General features: G+C 44.1%; 1 protein-coding gene across 1 annotated transcript in view; it reads right to left on the bottom strand.

Annotated features, from left to right (window-relative positions):
* FRMD3 (FERM domain containing 3) overlaps nucleotides 1-14349 on the bottom strand; it is a 307038-nt gene that overhangs the window by 44000 nt on the left and 248689 nt on the right. The window contains exon 13 of the mRNA XM_032634061.1: nucleotides 10911-11035. Coding sequence (XP_032489952.1) covers nucleotides 10911-11035 — 125 coding nt within the window. The remainder of the gene's footprint in view (nucleotides 1-10910; nucleotides 11036-14349) is intronic.

Raw genomic sequence — 14349 nt, forward strand, 5'->3', positions numbered from 1 at the left:
TGAGAGAAGTTTAACCGGAGACGATGGGCATTTGAGATCAGACCCCTCTACTCAAGATGGGGCCAGTGCTGGGAAAGAGTCTGCTCTGAGAAGGAACAGAACATGGCCCTGAGAAACACAAGACAGGAAGGGAGCACCATGCAGGCTGTCCACCAGCAGAGTATGGCCTAGCCCCAGGGAGAGGGGCCTTCAAGGTCCTGGAGGAGTAGAGTACCCAGGGGCACCACCAGGGCAGAGACTCAGGAAGGGAGCAAGGCTGGCACGCAGACCAGAAGAAGACGGGGCAGAGCAATAGAGAGAGCAGGACTCACAGCCTGAGCCAAGATCCTGGGCTTCAGCCTATTCATTCCCTCCCAGAGCAAGGTAGGATTGGTCCTGGAGTCGGAGGTGGGGCTAAGCCTCTATTTAGGGGCCAAATGGTGCAGCTGCAGAGGGGCTCAGGCAGACACTGACAAGCCATAGATCACAAGGGCTGCTCTCTCTTTTCTAGTATGGATACTCCTTCCTTTAATGGCAAAATCCAGTCTGTGTTCAGATTATCACGTGGGTCATCCTGAAAACCCTATTTATTTCTCTTTCAGCCAGACCATCTGCCCATTTTCACATTTTTTTTTTATGCTGAAGTGGAGACTGGGGGGACTAAAAAGCTCCCAGATTGGACTTCTCTTCTAAGAGGAGACATTAAAGGAGGTGAGGGCTCTTTTAAGTGAGGAAGTGTCCATTTTATATTCCCTTTTAAGCTAGCTGCTATTAATTTTCAATTTTATGCTGGAAGTTTGCAACTTACAAAAAATAAAGGAAAAATGTAACCCTGCTTTTATAGATCATTGTGCCACATGCTTACTGTTTCATTAACCACGTTTAAAAAGAAGATGTTTATACCTTTTGTTTTTGGAGGTAATGATGAGTGATCCAAAAGCACATAAGTAAGAACAGCAGGAACATGGGGAAGAATTACTAAAGGACAGTCAGAGTGTGGAGGAAACTTAGAAACCACCTCACCTTGTTTTATAAAAGAGGAAATAAGATCCAGGTACTGCCAGTGTCCAGCACATACCAGAGAAGAAGTAACTGTTTATCAAGTGAATGAATGAACCCCAGCCCTCTCGGTCTCTATCCAATGCGCTTCCCACCACCAGAGGATCCCCACTAAGGTTGTGTCCTGTGTATACTCAGAAAGTAGAGTCCATCTCACTCCTGGGCATATATATTGACAAAACTATAATTTGAAAAGATGCATGCACCCCTGTATTCATAGCAGCACTATTCACAATTGCCGAGACATGGAAACAACCTAAATGTCCACCGACAGATGAATGGATAAAGAAGATGTGGTACATATATACAATGGAATACTACTCAGCCATAAAAATAGAATGAAATAAGGCCATTTGCAACAATATGGATGGACCTAGAGATTAATATACTAAGTGAAGTAAGTCAGACAAAGAAAAACAAATACCATACGATATCACTTGTATGTGGAATCTAAACTATGACACAGATGAACTTACCTACAAAACAGAAACAGACTCACAGACATAGAGAACAGACTTGTGGTTGCCAAGGGGGAGTGGGGTGGGGGAGAGATGGCCTGGGAGTTTGGGATTAGCAGATGCAAACTATTATATATAGGATGGATAAACAACAAGGTCCTATTGTATAGCACTGGGAACTATACTCAATATCCTGTGATAAACCATAATGGAAAGGAATATGAAAAAGAATGTATGTATGTGTATAACTGAATCAACTTGCTGTGCAGCAGAAATTAACAACATTGTAAATCAACTATACTTCAATAAAATAAAGAATTTGAAGGATTTTTGAAACAACAACAACAACAAAAAGAGAGTCCAGCATTCATGTAAATCGGGGACTCAGGGCCACCACAGAACACTTCAGTGAGAGTGACACAGCACCTACCAAAGAGCTTAGCAAAGGTCTAGACTGTGCTTGGATGACTCACCCTGGTTTACCAGCATGAAAGACCAAAAGCATGTAAAATGGCAGGTCACCACCGTAACTAGAGCAGATAGATCTCACATCTATTTTAGGAATCTGGAGTTTTGGCGTGAACAGGGATTTCAGAGTTTCAAAAACACGCCCTGCCTCTTCTTCTTGGTGTACTCATCGGTAAGGTCTAGAGCAGCTATATCCAAACCTTTTTTGGGGGGAAACATGTTTGTTCATACTTATGAAAAAATGAGTATTTATTTATAAATTGGATACATGTACAGTTCTCTTGATATATTATATCCATTATAAAACTTAGGCAATAGAAATTTTTTGAGGAGGTGATAAAAGTAAAATCCCAATAGAAATCTGGATAGTTATTTCCTCCACCCCAGTGGGCCATTGTATAAATGCAGGGTCTGGAAGCCATGGCTCTAGGGCCTCCAATTCTCCATCAGCCAAACCAAGAGAAAAGCTGCACCGCTCTGCAGATGGCATTGGACATGCACCCCAGTGGACACACCCAACATCCAGCCTTGTGCCAACTGACCAGAGCCTCTTTTCTGAACCCTGCCCGTACCGCCCGAGACACCTCCCTGAAAGAGTGGAACTAGCCTACACTGCCCAACACTTTCTTTCACATAACTGGCACAGGGTCTTAACAACAGAGGTGGGAGGAAGGGAGATTCTGTGAGCTCCTGCCTCAGTGTAAGCCTGGGTATCACAAAGAACATTTACTTAACACTCACTACCAACCCACTAACAGAAACAGTAGAAAATAGGACGCCGTGCTGACTGTGGAATCCAGAAAATGATAGCCTCTGCTTTCTAATGACAATGGTTTAGCAATATCTTCACTTTTCCTCTCCTGCGGTTTCTTAGGGATGTGGTGGGAATGTTTTCTTGCCCAAGGGCCAAAGCAGAATGTCTTCCCTGTCACAGACCACACTCCGGCTGTCACAGCTGCTCATATGCTGACACCCTCGCCTGGCTCACATCCTAACCTTCAAGGACCGTGACCAGATTACTTCATGGGGCACTTGACTGACATATATTTTTTTTTATCCCAGCTGAATCCTTTAAAGCAACTGATTATTAATACTCAGGTGTGGCAGCCAAGTGCCAACTTGAGCCGGAGCAGTGATTTGGGAAGCTCAGAACTGAGTTGTTCTCACTAATAAGACAAAGATTCTCAACACAGACTATGAGTAATTAGAACTAGGCCCGGAGTGAGCCATTCCTTATTTAACAAATTCAGCTTTAAAATGAGAACATGATTCCCAGAGGGGAGAAAGCCTTCCTGCATGAAGGCTGTTTGCCCTGCAACCCAGGTCTACTAGGAATTCTGTTTGGTGTGGCACATGCGTCCACAGCCTCACCACCACTGGTGCCCAGGGAAGGTGATGCTCCTGGTGGACTGGAAGTCTCTGAGGAGTCACAGGGTCCTGGCAGGCTGTGACTGAAGGCCAAACGCTCAAACCCTGCCCCAAATATGCAGCAGCTCTTCTCACTGAATCACAGAGGTTCCCCATGTTTATATAGGATAAGGTGTCTCTTTTGAGAATTCATTTGTTGTCATTGAAAACTAAATGTAGTTCCGTAGTTAATGGTTCTGTTTTCGCAAGAAGAAGTTGAACTGTTTTAGATAAATTTGACAAACAGGACCAGATCCCAACCCCGGTACTCACCCAGCTCCGTGACTTTGGGCAAACAGTCTCCTCTCTCTGAGCTTTCTCATTTGTAGAATCCAGAGGGGGGTGTGCTACATCATGGATCAGCAAACGTTCTCTCTAAAGGCCCAGATAGTACATTTGAGGCTTTGTGGGCCAAGAGGTAAAATCAAGGATACTATGTAGGTACTGATATAATCATTTAAAATGTAACCGTTAGCTCCTGGGCCAGAAAAAAAAAGAGGCAGTGGGCCACCGGCCAGTTTGCCAACCCTTGTGCTAGAACATCCTTAACATTCCCTCTAACTCCCAAAAGCTCTGAAAAATATTCCTGTCCCCAGGTTTGCATACTTATTGCGAAAGACCTCAAACCATAGTCCTGGAATTTGACCTTGACGTTAAGCAAAAGAACTGAAGACTTTAGAGCTAGAAAGCATTTGAGTGGTGCTCAAGTCCTATCTTCTTGTCTCAGAGACGAGGAATATGATGCTCCCAAAGGTGGATGATCTGAGACCAGAGTTTGTGTTTCCCCACTGGTGCAAGGCGTTAATGCAGAAACAGAGCAGCTACCCAAAGCACTGCTGTGTTTATGCTGAGGAATACGATATTTCTTAAAATGAACAATTTATCACATTTAGCCAACTACAGAACTGAAATGATGCACATGTTGGCATCGTATGATGTAAAATACCAAATCCATGTAAGATAAAAACACTTAAACTGCATCAGGAGCAAGGCATTTAGCTTCCTTCCAGCACTGTAAATGCTTCAAATTACAAAGCTCTCTTTCAAGTATGTTAAGTCATCAGTAAATACCAGAAACCAAAGTTCCAAAGATGACACCAACTCCAAAGAAAAGCACCAAAGGGGAAGGTGAAAGCTTTGAGGAGCTTCCAAATACGAATTTGCAGAGCTCACTCAGGAGGCCTTTATCTCTTTCCCTACGTTGCTCTTGGCATCTCCTACCCTAGAGGAGTTGCCGACCCAAACTTCCCGAATTCAATAAATGTGATAAAGAATTCTGAATTTTGGCTCTGCTAATCCGAGACTGCAGCTATAAATAAAACCAGAAGCTGGCTTCTGCTCTGCGGAGGCTCCTAGCTCCTGTGGAAGCAGGTTCGGCTGCTGTATGCCTATCAGCAGTGGGAGACCGAGGGTGCCATTAACTGGAAAATTTGGGAGAGCCCAAATCTGAGCAATGCCAAAAAGATGCTTAAAACAGCACTTTGTGTGAGTTCTTTCTAATTCAGGATATTAACCCATTTGTCCACATTCGTATTAAATATGCTCCCAATTCATGGTTTGACCTACAGTTCAAGTTATCATGTTTTCATGCACTCACGTTTTCAACATTAAGCAAACAAAGCAGGAATTAAAAAAATTTTACACTCAAGATGATGGAAATGGCCTTAAAGCACATAGGGACAAAAATTATTAACATCGACTGGCTCCAGCAGGTAGGACAATCTGGAAGGTGGTCTTTTTCTCCTTGTTTATGCTTTTTTATTCTCTCTAGATTTTCTAGAAGATGATAAATTAGTTTTATAATGAGAAAATACAAACAAATAGCCACCCCAAACCCAATGGCAGGGACAAGAGTAATTAGAGCTGGTGCTAACGGTCTGCTGTCACCAGGTAGCAGTAACCACAGGGGAAAGGTGGTCCCACAGGATTTAGAAACAGCTCCTACTGTTTGATGAAACATAACATAAAAGAAATTTCAAAAAGACCAGTGTGTCACTCCCAACGCATATCCTGACATACCCTAAGCCAAAAGGAAGAAATTACTTGGCACATGGGGGAAAATGGCGTGGAAGAGAGACTCTGACACCCTGAGAAGAGGGTAAATCTGTTTGAGCCCTGGCCATGGAACTCTACAAAGGAAGAAAAGAGGGAGAAAAGTTTTCATATCAGATAACCAGGGAGGAGACCAGACTCACTGGAGTCAGTGTAACCATGGCAGCCGTGGGCTGTTAGAGATTCCAACAGTGATAGGATTGGAACAACTGTGTAGGGTATGAAAGGCTCTGCCTGCTATGGTACAGAAAAACCTGCACATGGAGACCACAGTTGGCCCTGCGGGTCACCTGTTAAGTGTTAGGGTGGAGCAGGGTGGGGTCACAAGTGTGGCATGCTTGACGGATGAGAACTATACACTTTTTATATGCTCAAAATGCCTTCACAGGTTCACATACAGACTTTCTAGAATTTCAGTGACACCAACTTAAGTCACCTATGGTTAGAGCAGACACTGTAAATGACCCTTAAAACACCCCCACCGCCCCCTACCCACCCCACACAGAGCCACATCCATGACACACACATGCAGTCGCATACACACGCACGCACGCACACATACACACTTACAGGGACAGTGCGGAAGTGTGGCTCGGGAGAGTTAGTTTTACTGCCCTACTTAATTCCCATCTATTCATTGATATAGACATTTTCTCAATCGCATACAAATGCAGCTTTAAGCCACCCTCAAACCAATCACACTGCCATCCCCAAGACACTCCTTTATGGAAATTTTGGTGTCTCCATTGTGCTCTTGTTTTGCCAGCAGGAGGGTGTCAAACGTTTTCAACTCTTATTTAGTTGTGTCTACCAAGGAGAAGAAAGCATGGTTTCCTGCCTGTTTAATCATGCCAGCTCGTACCATCACTCTGGTGGACGAGAGTGACCTTCACCGGGCGTTGGTAATAGCCGGCTACCAAGTCTCACGTGATACATTCCATTCCCCTTCTCTACCATAATCTTTTTTCCTTAACGAAAAATACACTCTACTAATAAAACATGCAAGCATTTTGCTGTATACACTGTGAACCCTACTCCATTTTGCATGTGAATATATTCAGATTAATCACTCCTGAAAATGTCATTTTCACCCGGAACAATTTCCACTCTCAGTATTTTCTTCTCCGGAAATTTTCATAAACTTGAAGTGGCACTTTTCAAATGGTTTGCTATTCACATCTAAAGCTTTCCACAGCACTAACCTACTCGGATCCTGTAGCTGAGCAACTTTGGGGTAACGTTGAAAACTTTCTCACTGCTTAGTGGTGCCTAGGAACTGATTTTGTTTTTTCTCTACAGACACAGCCAACCTCAGAGATAATCCTCCAGCTGTCGTTTGGGTGAACGGGGTTACGCGTTCTCTCCCAGAATGCCCCTGAGCTCATCTGGGCAATCGTGCTCTCTCCAGCTGTCTTTGAGAATCTTGAAGTTCCAGGAAGAATAGAAAGAGATTGTCAGACAAATGGGTGGTCGGAACCACCGAGAGTCATGACGGCAGCAGAGATGTCACCACCATGGTACCCACGCGAGACAAGGCACCAGGACCTTCCCATGACCTCCAGGAGATGGTGCCTCCAAGGGTCAGGGTTAAGGTCCTTCTTTCTTCTCCCAATCTGATTTTTTAAAAATTCCTAATCAGACAACTCTTTTAACAGGGCTCAGACTGCCAACCTTCACCTGTTTATGGATCCAATTTCAAAATGTGTGATTTGAATCCCCCAAACAAGAATCGGAGCCACTGTATAGAGATGAGGAATAATGACGTCAAAGGTAAGCAGAGATGTCTAAGTCTCCTCCACTCTGTGTCGGAAGCTCAGTGAAGTATCTAACTCTTCCAAAGTTTCCAATATCTAAATGAAATCATTTTTGCCATCGCCTCTCTGATGTTGACATGTCACTGGAAACTTCCTGTGTCTCAGAACAGTCTCATTTCCAAAGAGGTTAAGGTCTTTTCCCTCTCAAGTTCTTGCAGACAAGGGCAGCACCTGGACAGGAATCCACAGGCACCTTACATGTGTCAACAACTCTGCTGCTTACTAGCTAGAGCCCACTGCCTTCTCCCCATCCCACCTTCTGCCTCAGCTCAACCCTCGTTTAATCTAGTCTCTGGGCTATTGCAGTGGCTCTTGTGGGGTCTCTGTGCTTCCAACACAGTAATTCTCAGGCAGTTGTTTTGTTCCCAAGGGTATCTGGCAATACCTGGAGACGTTTTTGGTTGTCCAGACTGGTTGGGTACTACTCGATAGAAGCCAGGGATGCTGCTAAACATCCTACAAAGCACAAGCCAGCCCCCGACAAAGAATTATCCAGCTCAACGGTCAACAGTGCTGAGACTGAAAAACTGCTCTAGCCATACCCATCTCTAACCTGTCCTCTGCCCACACACAAGAGATACAAAACACAATTCCAATCAGGTCCATGCTTGAAATCCTCCAGTGCCTTCCAACTGCCCTTGGGTTAAAGTCTAAACTCTCCAGCAATTTGGGTGAGGCCCATCACAATCTGGTCCTTCCCTAACTTTCTGCCTCACCTTTCATTCTTCCCCGATCCCTCTTCCCTGGAAGCCACACAAGCATCCAATGCAAGTTGACTAGACCACCCACAACTCCCTCTGCCTGTCAGTCTCATCCATTCATTCCTGTGCCCCCAACTTTATGCCATATACTCTGATAAGACTGAAAGGGAACAAGAGGCTCTCCAGGCAGCTTGAGGCACTAGTATCTCGTGAGGCACACAGAAAAGTAAGCATGCAACCCAGTCAGCAGAGGTAGAACCTACTCTTCACCTCTGTGATCCCACTGCTGTCTCCCCAACAGGCTGTGAGTCTCCAGGGAAAAGAGAGTATCTTCATCTTCATAGGGCCACAGCAACTTCCACAGCTAAGTATGGTCTACTTAGTTGTATACCACATCTTTGCCAGAGCTGTTGTATTACGGAGTGAAATTCTAATTTCTTCACTTTGGTTCTTGATCAGACACAAAAAATTGCAATATCAGAATACAAGGGTGAAACGAAATTCATCACACTGCACCTGCCCATCCACGAAAGTGGAGACATCTTTGTTGAAAGCTATATTCTCTGCCTCTCTTCTCTTCATATACCAGAGACATATAGACCTATTAAATAATCTATTTATCCCTATAGAATGTTTAAATCCCATTACCTGATACTCAAAGACACATGAAGCAGAATTTGACTCTAAAATAGTAACTGAGATGTAAGGGTATCAAGAACGTAGCTATGTTGACTATGGGAATCATAACTTTGAATTTCATGGTCCCTAAGAAGATTTTGCTCTCTTTTCTAGACTGGGAAGTTCTTTCTATATACTGGGCATTTAACAATACTGTCGTTTCTACTTCTCTTCCTTTAAAATTGATTCTATATCCTGCAAGTTGCTATGATTTGCCTGAGTTTCAAAACCCACAAAGATGTTCCATAAGGGGACAGTTCTCCTAGAAAAGAGAATTTTATTAGATAGTTATAGAGCTATTTTGGACATTTAAACAGAGAAACCTATCAGTTTGACTTTACAGCTGGTGAAAGAATTAAAGATTCATATTTTAAATAACTGGAAAAATTGAAAATGTAGCTCATGGATTCCTATCATATATTATGGAAATTTTATTTTTTATTGCAGTTAATTATAATGCATAAGTCTCTTGTCCACACAGCTGTCATGTTAATGACAAGGTTAGTATTTAGAAATGGAACCTCATTATAGAAAATGGAGCAAAACAGAAGTTTCTATTAATTGAAAGGAATGAAGGGTCTGGGGAAAGCTTGCCCAGGCTCCCCTTCACATCTAGGGTGCTCACAAGGCATCAGTGACCTGGCTTCCATATTCCCCATGGTAACTGGTCTTCCAAGTTTTATTCCCATCTAGGCTTCCATCTCTGCAGACAAGGCAAAGTCACAATCCTAAGCTTGGGTTATCTATTTTCCCCTCCTCTTCTCCATTAGCCATATCCTCCTTCATTCAAACTTGGGTTAATCCTGACCTCCCGAAAAAATGATTTCCACTCAAACCAACTTCCAGACATATGGGAGGAAGCCCAGAAAATCACTAGTGATCAGAAACAAAAGCTGCTTTCATTGCACTTTGAGGAACATACAAAAACAGAGAAGGTGCTGAAAAATGTAGACAGGCAACATGGACCCAGGGACCCCTGGGCTAAGAAGTTTAATTTAGCATGGAGCTTACGGAGTTGGTTGTTGAGACAGAGCATAAAGGCGACTATCACAAGATCGTTCTGGTTATCATCACCCTGTGGCTGAGCTGGGGATAAAGGTGTCTCCTGAGACCCCATCCTTCGTGTCTTGCACATTTTCCTTCCACCCATGAAATTTATGGCATCCCATTGCCCAGTCCTCCTTCCAACCATTCAAGTTTCCTTTCACGGAAAGATCTACTAAAACCCCTTATGCTTCAGTGTGAATCAGCTGCTGCGACCTCTCCCAAGGATATGTGCATCCCAAGCCATATTCTTATTATGGGCTGAAGAGTTTTCCCCTATGGAAGGGATTCTTGACTTAAAGCTGCAGGTAAAGGTGATCTCTCGGGGACACAGTGACCCGCCTTCTTGAAACTGCCCAGTATCCAGATTTTAAATGATGAAACTAAAATCACAGAAATTTAAGGAAAGCATGTTATGTTTGGGTTCAAGGTTCCAATAATTGTATTTTATGTGAATTTTTAAAAATTTACTTTGAAATTAATGAGAGTGGTATTTGCCTCACCAGGTATACGCGGTAAGCAGTGTGGTAAGATTCTTCCCTGAAGGAAAGCCCTTAAAAGCAAAAAAAGAAGCCTAGAAGCACACATATAATAGCCTTTACAAATATAACAACTTTGGGGCTAAAATGGACCATATATATTTTAGCTTGTATCAAAACTTTCAGACAAGGTCCTGTGGAAAAGGGAATTCTTATTAAGGGACACAGAAATAGTAAGGCAGAAAGGGGATGACCAGCGTAGAGATATTTGTGGAGAATTCGTTACAACCACTAATTTAATCGTGATTATAGTCAAAAACATCACCATCTAATAGAATTTTCTGTAATGATGGGAATGTTCTTGGTCTGAGCTGTCCAAGATGGTAGCCATTAGCCACCTGTGGCTGTTGAGCATTGGAAATCTAGCTAATGTGGCTGAGGAGCTGAATTTTTATTAACTTAAAATTAATTTTAAATAGCTACACGTGGCTAATGGCTACCATATTGGATAGTATGGGTCTAACACCACTACTGCTTTAACTTATAATTTTAGGAATGCTTTGTACCAGTGAACTCTCTCCAGGAGAAACTGATAGAACTCTCAATATAATGCAGTCTTCCAGCTCTGAAGAGTTTATTTACTAAGAACACAGTTTATGACTCACTCTGACCCCTACCCCAACCTATTACCCAAGGTACCCAGGGTTGGTGCCTCCCTCATTCCCCCAGGGTAAGCCTGCAATGCCAGGCTCTGGAAGGAAGTGTACTTACCCTCACCCAGTGGAAGTTCCTCTTCCTGCTCACTGGGGGACGGCCGCAGGGGCTGCAGGGGCTCCATGTTAATGATGAGTTGTTTGTTCAAGGAGTGGGAACTGCGGCTCTGAGTAATGCTGGTTCTGAAAACAGACACAAGCCGGAGGGAACTGGTTTCAACTGGGAACACTGGCCCTTCCATCTCAGTTGGCTACGCGAGCTGGGAACTGCCCCTAGACTCACACAGTGCATTAGGCCAGTGGTAAAGATGGCATAGCACTTAAGACACATAGCCCTTGTTATCCTTAAGGTCTTGATACGTGGTATAATGTCCATGTGTTCTAATGCAACACAGTGAACGAAAACGTATTTCTCCACATGTCATCAGACTTGGACATGCTATGTGACAAGACAAGGCACTGAGAAAAGACATGGGCGACAAAGATACACAAGAGGCAGGTATCACTGAACTACATATGCAGAAAAGTGAATGAAGGGCATGGCTCAAAGTAATTTAACAACCACCAAACAAACACAAAAACAAAAAAACTCTGCCAGGCAGATGCCACAGGCTTTCCATAGCCATGAGCTGGATGTCCAACATTTAATATCGATGCTTAATATTCCCATTCAAATTCACACCCCACTCACGAACCAAACACAGAACCCAGCTCCACTTTCTCCTTCTGAAAGGAGCACACGTATGTCAGTAGCTCAACGGGCAGTAGATGGCAAGGAAAGGTGTCTCGTCAAGGCTACTGGCTGATAGCCAGGAAGCCCATTTACAATGTCTGCCCTGACAGACAGGGATGTGGGGTACCTCTGGTGGGTGTTTCAGCACCCTTCCCATTCCCATGTCTCCTGTCAAAACCCAAACCAACCCATCCTTCAAAGATGATGTCAAATGTCGCCTTCTTCTTGAAGCCCTCCTGGATTGCCTTCACAACGAGCTCCCTCTCCCCCTTCCTTCTCACACTTCTGTCCCGTCTTTCACAACCTGTCACATTTGTCACCTTTGTTGCCCTGTAATTACTGGGGTACTAATCAGCCCCACCTTGATAAAGCAACTTAAGGGCAGAGACTGACCTATCCATTCTCATGTGCCTTATAGCACCTCCCTTGGCATCTTGTTAAGGGGTGTTCAGTTTGAAACTGAAGTAAACTTGGCATTAAGTTGCCATTTCAGACTGTCACAGGTGTTCTCCAGGCCAGTTGATGGGACCGCCTTACAGCCCAGGCATTTCTGTTGGGCATAGGAGCTGGACAGGGAAGAAGCTGTTAGCATCTAGAGTTAAAAGCACCGCCCCCCACCCCGACTGGAAAGGAAATTTATAAGGACTTGCTTAACCATGAAGTTCTTTTCTTCATTATTTCATTCTACAACCATTTATTTTGCAGCTGGTATGTATGTATTGTTCTGGGAAATCATGGCCCTCACCTTAAATAACTTACTCTCTAGAACCATGACTTTCAAACTTTTTTGACCAAGACTCACATTAAAAACTACATTTGATATCATATCTCTGTGTATACACACACACACACACACACACACACACACAAGTGCACACACAGCTAAAGAGAATGCTTCATGCAACAATAGTAACTCTTGCTATGTGTGAGCCACTATGTTTTACTTTCCATTCTATTTAATTTCATTTAAAGTGCTGGTCTTGACCACTATTTTCACTTCATGACTCATTAATGTGCTACAGCCACAGCTGGAAAAGCACACATCTCATGGAAGAGACTGACTGACGGCTGAGGTCCTAGAGGAGCACCAGAGAGGGGCATGTGATCCTGCTGTGAGTGAGGGAGAGCCAGGAAAGACCTCCCAGGGAAGGTGATGTCAGCGGTAAGTCCTGGCAGGGGTGGTGGGTTTACAGGGAAAGAAGTGGAGGTGGGGATTCCTTGCAGGGGGAAGAAAGGAAGGAAGGAATAACAAGGGGGGATTAAAATTCACCATGAGCAATGACTTCTTTTATTGTGAAGGGTTCTCATTTGTCTGAGCTTTTCATGGGATTTCCATTAGCCCTGTGACCTTCATGACTGTGATCCTAGTTCTGCAAAGCACATGTTGCCATGTCTGTGTGGACTATGTAGTTTTCTGACCTCCGAAAAGCTCATTTTCCATTGTTCCCCTCCCCCAGAAATTACTATGTATATCACAGCAGGGAGGGACCCTTAGCGAGCCTTTATGGAGGCTCTTTTGCTCCCTGTCAGGTGAGGGTCCGTGCTGTGTTCCCCCACTCTCGGAGTCCAGGCACCAGCCGACTCGGCCAAAATGCCTGACCCGCTTTGCAGCCCACTCACGTGCACTCCTGGCCTAGAACAGTTTCTGAGTGAAACTGCCGTTAAGGATTCTACTGAGTAGAAAGGTTTCCTTCGGCAACTGCAGGTATATTCTAAGACTGGCTTCAAGAAATGGTGGCATAAAATCGAGCAACAAATACGAGGCTAGTGGAGTTACTGCAACCACTCTTTGGAATGAAAGGAAGTGCTGCTGGCCTGTGAGTAAAAACTCCATCTGAAGAGACTTCAATGTGAACGTGTCTGTCAGGTTCTAGCTTCCCATTTTTGGATGAGAGATAATAATATCACCACCTCACATTTTTATGGTACTTTATAATTTTAATACCCTTTATTTTAATGGCCATAACAAAACCTAGAAGTCGGGGAAAGATGTAAGAATCTCATTTTCTAGATGAACAAACTGATGATCCGAGAAGTTAAGTGACTTACGCAAGACAGAGCAACACAGCCAAGCTTAGACCCATTCATGACTCCTAGATGGGTGCTCCTTTCAGGTACAAGTGCTGTTTCTGGGTATCCCTTGGTGGTGGCTCTATGCCCAGGAGGCTTAAAGAGCCGACCCTGAACTCTCAGAGCTACAGCCCTCCGCCTCACTGGGCCTTGGAATGGGCAGGGGATTCTCACCAAGTAGCCAGCCGATAGGGTTCCACTTGGGGATCCTGTCATCAGCAAAGTTCAATGAGCTAACACGAGAGTGAGCTGCTTCTCTTTTTGAAAAAAAGAAAAACCCCAAGACAGTGTTCTTAGTCTGTGTGTGTTTCTCTGTGTCACACACATCTCAGCAGGAGTAGGAGTCCATGAACTGGCTATTCTTTGACGAGGAGAATCTCAAGTTAGAGGAGAGATAACTGAAGTCTTACCATCACCATTCTAGACTAGCAGGCCTCTCTGAGCACTGCCAGATAAAGAGAGCTCATTGCTATACTCTCACTTTTGACAGCCACATCAAAGAAAGTCAAAACAATTCGAAAATACAATAATTGTGTAAGAGAAACATTTCCTACCATGCAACCAGCTATTGGGAAGGAACAAGAAGTTGCTACTGTAAGTGGCACACATCACTGTGGCTCTGACCACAGTGCTGCCTCTTGGGAGGGCGAGGTCCCCAGGGCAGCACCACGGACAGATCTCAAGTCTCAGAAAA

The sequence above is a fragment of the Phocoena sinus genome, chromosome 6 (genome assembly GCF_008692025.1).
Source record: "Phocoena sinus isolate mPhoSin1 chromosome 6, mPhoSin1.pri, whole genome shotgun sequence".
NCBI lineage: Eukaryota > Metazoa > Chordata > Mammalia > Artiodactyla > Phocoenidae > Phocoena > Phocoena sinus.